Source organism: Arachis duranensis, chromosome 7, assembly GCF_000817695.3.
Source record: "Arachis duranensis cultivar V14167 chromosome 7, aradu.V14167.gnm2.J7QH, whole genome shotgun sequence".
Classification (NCBI taxonomy): Eukaryota; Viridiplantae; Streptophyta; class Magnoliopsida; order Fabales; family Fabaceae; genus Arachis; species Arachis duranensis.
Genome location: NC_029778.3, coordinates 38,717,771 through 38,721,374, shown reverse-complemented (window position 1 = coordinate 38,721,374; position 3,604 = coordinate 38,717,771). Strand labels below are relative to the sequence as shown.

The window sequence follows — 3,604 nt, the reverse complement described above, 5'->3', positions numbered from 1 at the left end:
GCTTGTGACAACGCCAGCCTCTCCCTTAGAAAGAAGTCCAAGGAAGCATCCGGTGTGTTCCTAGCCGACCTTGATGCCAGAGTGGACGACAAGTCGAGGCCAGAACCAGAAGGGGATCTGGAGAAGTTTAGAATCGGTGACGAAGTGGAAAAGTTCACATTCGTTAACAAGAACCTCCCACATGAGTTGAAGGAGCCTTTGATCGAAATGATAAGAGCCAACAGGGACTTGTTCGCCTGGACTCCAGCCGACATGCCGGTCATAGACCCAAAAATCATCTCACATCATCTAGCCGTCAAGGCGGAAGCACGCCCGGTAGCCCAACGGAGGAGAAAGATGTCGGCGGAAAGAGCAAAGGAGGTGGCCAGGCAGACGGCCAGCCTCCTAGAAGCAGGCTTCATACGGGAAGTGGACTACTCGACATGGCTCTCGAATGTGGTATTGGTGAGAAAACACAACGGCAAGTGGAGAATGTGCGTGGACTATTCTGACCTTAACAAAGCATGCACCAAAGATTGCTTCCCCCTCCCTAACATAGATGCACTCGTCGACGCCGCGGTGGGATATCGATATCTAAGTTTCATGGACGCCTACTCCGGTTACAATCAGATACCGATGCACCCTCCTGACGAAGACAAGACGGCGTTCATAACGCCAGGAGGAACTTTCTGCTATAAGGTAATGCCATTCGGCCTGAAAAATGTGGGGGCAACATATCAAAGGCTGATGAACAGGATATTCCACGACCTCATAGGGAAAACGGTTGAAGTCTACGTGGACGACATCCTGGCAAAAACAACACGACCTGACGACCTCTTGAACGACCTGGCGAGTGTATTCGCGTCCCTCCGTCAACACGGTATGAGGCTGAATCCCCTCAAGTGCGCCTTTGCCATGGAAGCCGGCAAGTTCCTGGGATTCATGATAACTCAGAGAGGGGTAGAAGCTAACCCGGAGAAATGCCAGGCAATACTCCAGATGAAGAGCCCGAGTTGCATCAAGGACGTCCAAAGGTTGGCAGAGCGGTTGACCTCATTATCCTGATTTCTCGGAGCTTCGGCAACAAGGGCCCTGCCATTCTTTAACCTCATGAAGAAAGGGATGGCGTTTGAGTGGACGCCCGCATGTGAAGAGGCCTTTCGGCACTTCAAGGAAATCCTGGCGGCACCACCCGTCCTCGGGAAGCCAAAGGACGGGGAACCACTTTACCTATACCTCGCCATAACGAGTGAAGCCCTGGCCGCAGTTCTGGTACGGGAGGACGGAAAAGCTCAACAGCCAGTCTATTTCATAAGTAGGGCCTTGCAAGGGGCAGAATTAAGGTACAGCAAGTTGGAAAAGCTAGCCCTAGCACTTCTGACTTCCTCACGAAGGTTAAAGCAGTACTTCCAGAGTCACCAAGTTGTCGTCAGAACGGACCAAGGGATCCGGCAAGTACTCCAAAAACCCGACCTGGCGGGAAGAATGATGACTTGGTCCATCGAACTCTCCCAGTATGACTTACGATACGAACCCCGGCAAGCCATCAAGGCGCAGGCGATGGCAGATTTTCTAGTAGAAGTAACGGGGGATCCAAGCGAAGAAGTGAGTACACGGTGGAAGCTCCATGTGGACGGAGCCTCCAACCAGACCTTCGGAGGTGCCGGGATCATCCTGGAAAGCCCGATTGGGGTTGTATACGAACAGTCGGTCAGATTCGAGTTTCCCATCTCGAACAACCAGGCAGAATATGAAGCCCTTATAGGAGGCTTAACCCTAGCAGCAGAAGTCGGCGCAAGAAGACTAGAAATATGCAGCGATTCCCAAGTCGTCACCTCCCAAGTAAACGGTAGCTACCAAGCCAAAGACCCTTTGTTACAAAAGTACTTGGAAAAAGTTAAAAGCTTGAGCCAAAAATTTGAAGAGGTCACGGTCCACCACGTACCTAGAGAAAGGAACACACGGGCAGACCTCCTATCAAAGTTAGCCAGCACAAAGCCGGGAGAAGGGAACCGGTCTCTCATCCAAAGCATGACGAGAGAACCAGCGATCACACTGCACATGACAAGCCTAGGTTCTTCATGGCTAGACCCCATCACCGACTTCCTAGAACACGGCAAACTCCCTAGTGATGAAAAGGACGCGGCGAAATTGAGAAGGGAAGCGGCCAAATACGCCGTCATCCAAGGACAACTGTTCAGGAAAGGGCTCAACCAACCTCTACTGAAGTGCCTACACCCCGACCAGACGGACTACGTCCTCAGGGAAGTCCATGAGGGCTGCTGTGGGCACCACATCGGAGGCAAGGCCTTAGCGAGGAAACTAACCCGAGCCGGATACTATTGGCCGTCGATGATGGCGGACTCCAAAGAGTTTGTCAAAAAATGCGTAAAGTGCCAACAGAACGCCAACTTTGCCAGGGCGCCGGCCTCCGAGTTAAGCTTGTTAACGACCTCCCGGCCATTCTCTCAATCGGGAGTCGACCTCTTAGGGCCCTTCCCAGTCGGCCCTGGGCAAGTCAAATACCTCATAGTCGCAATTGACTACTACACCAAATGGATAGAAGCCGAACCACTAGCTAGCATATCCTCATCCAATTGCAGGAAATTCATGTGGAGGCAGGTGATAACGCGATTTGGGATACCGGAAGTCGTCATCTCAGACAACGGCACGCAATTTACTGACAAAAAGTTCACAAAATTTCTCAACGACCTGGGTATAAGGCAAAGGTTCTCTTCGGTAGAACACCCTCAGACGAACGGACAAGTGGAGTCCGCCAACAAGGTTATCCTTTCAGGGCTAAAAAAGAGGTTGGACAATAAAAAAGGTGCTTGGGCCGACGAACTGGCAGCGGTTCTCTGGTCCTACCGAACAACTGAACAATCCTCCACTAAGGAAACTCCTTTCTGACTAACGTACGGGGTGGACGCAGTAATATCCGTAGAGATCGGTGAACCGAGCCCACGGTTACTTTTGAAAGGAGTGGAGGAAACCGTAGAAAAGGACCTGATAGATGAAGCCAGGGAAATGGCCCATTTGACAGAAACAGTGCTAAAACAAAGAATGGCTCTGCGCTACAACACCAAAGTGCTCAAGAGGGAATTCGAGCCGAGCGACCTCGTCTTGAGGCGAAACGACATCGTCCTACCGACCCCCGGAGAAGGCAAGCTAGCGGCGAACTGGGAAGGCCCCTACAGAGTCAAAAAAGTGATGGGAAAAGGCGCCTTCAAGTTAGAAAGGCTTGACGGCAAAGAAGTCCCGAGAACATGGAATGCGAACAACCTAAGAAGATTCTACTCCTAGAGGATGGCCCGACAAATCGACCAATCTAGCTAAGTAGTTAATTTGCAAATTTAACTTTTGAACTTCTTATAGCGACCTACGAGTCCTTTATATGATTACCGAATAAGATATACTTGTGCAAATTTTCTCTTCTGTTTTGTCTCCCAACTCTCCAGATAAACCATCCCGTCGCGACTAACGACAACGCGCGACCCCGGGACTGATCACCCTGGGATCCCGTCAACCGCCATTGTAACAAATGACTACGCGAAAGGCCACGAGCCGTTGATATAAACGACGACTATAAACCAAAAACGGTTAATAGAAACGATAACACGATCAG

The 3,604-nt window shown here is 50.9% G+C and overlaps 1 protein-coding gene across 1 annotated transcript; it reads left to right on the top strand.

The window, feature by feature from the left end:
* The first annotated feature begins 1,101 nt into the window (after positions 1 to 1,101).
* Positions 1,102 to 2,889, top strand: LOC107458586 (uncharacterized). The gene is made up of 2 exons (XM_016076809.1): positions 1,102 to 2,367; positions 2,602 to 2,889. The coding sequence occupies exons 1-2, from the start codon at positions 1,102 to 1,104 to the stop codon at positions 2,887 to 2,889; spliced, it is 1,554 nt and encodes a 517-aa protein (XP_015932295.1).
* Positions 2,890 to 3,604: the final 715 nt, after the last annotated feature.

Excerpts from the sequence above, each read along its gene's own strand:
- LOC107458586 (XM_016076809.1), top strand. The coding sequence starts at position 1,102 with ATGGCGTTTGAGTGGACGCCCGCATGTGAAGAGGCCTTTCGGCACTTC. Across the intron at positions 2,368-2,601 it reads AAGAGTTTGTCAAAAAATGC|GTGATAACGCGATTTGGGAT; the intron begins GTAAAGTGCCAA and ends ATGTGGAGGCAG.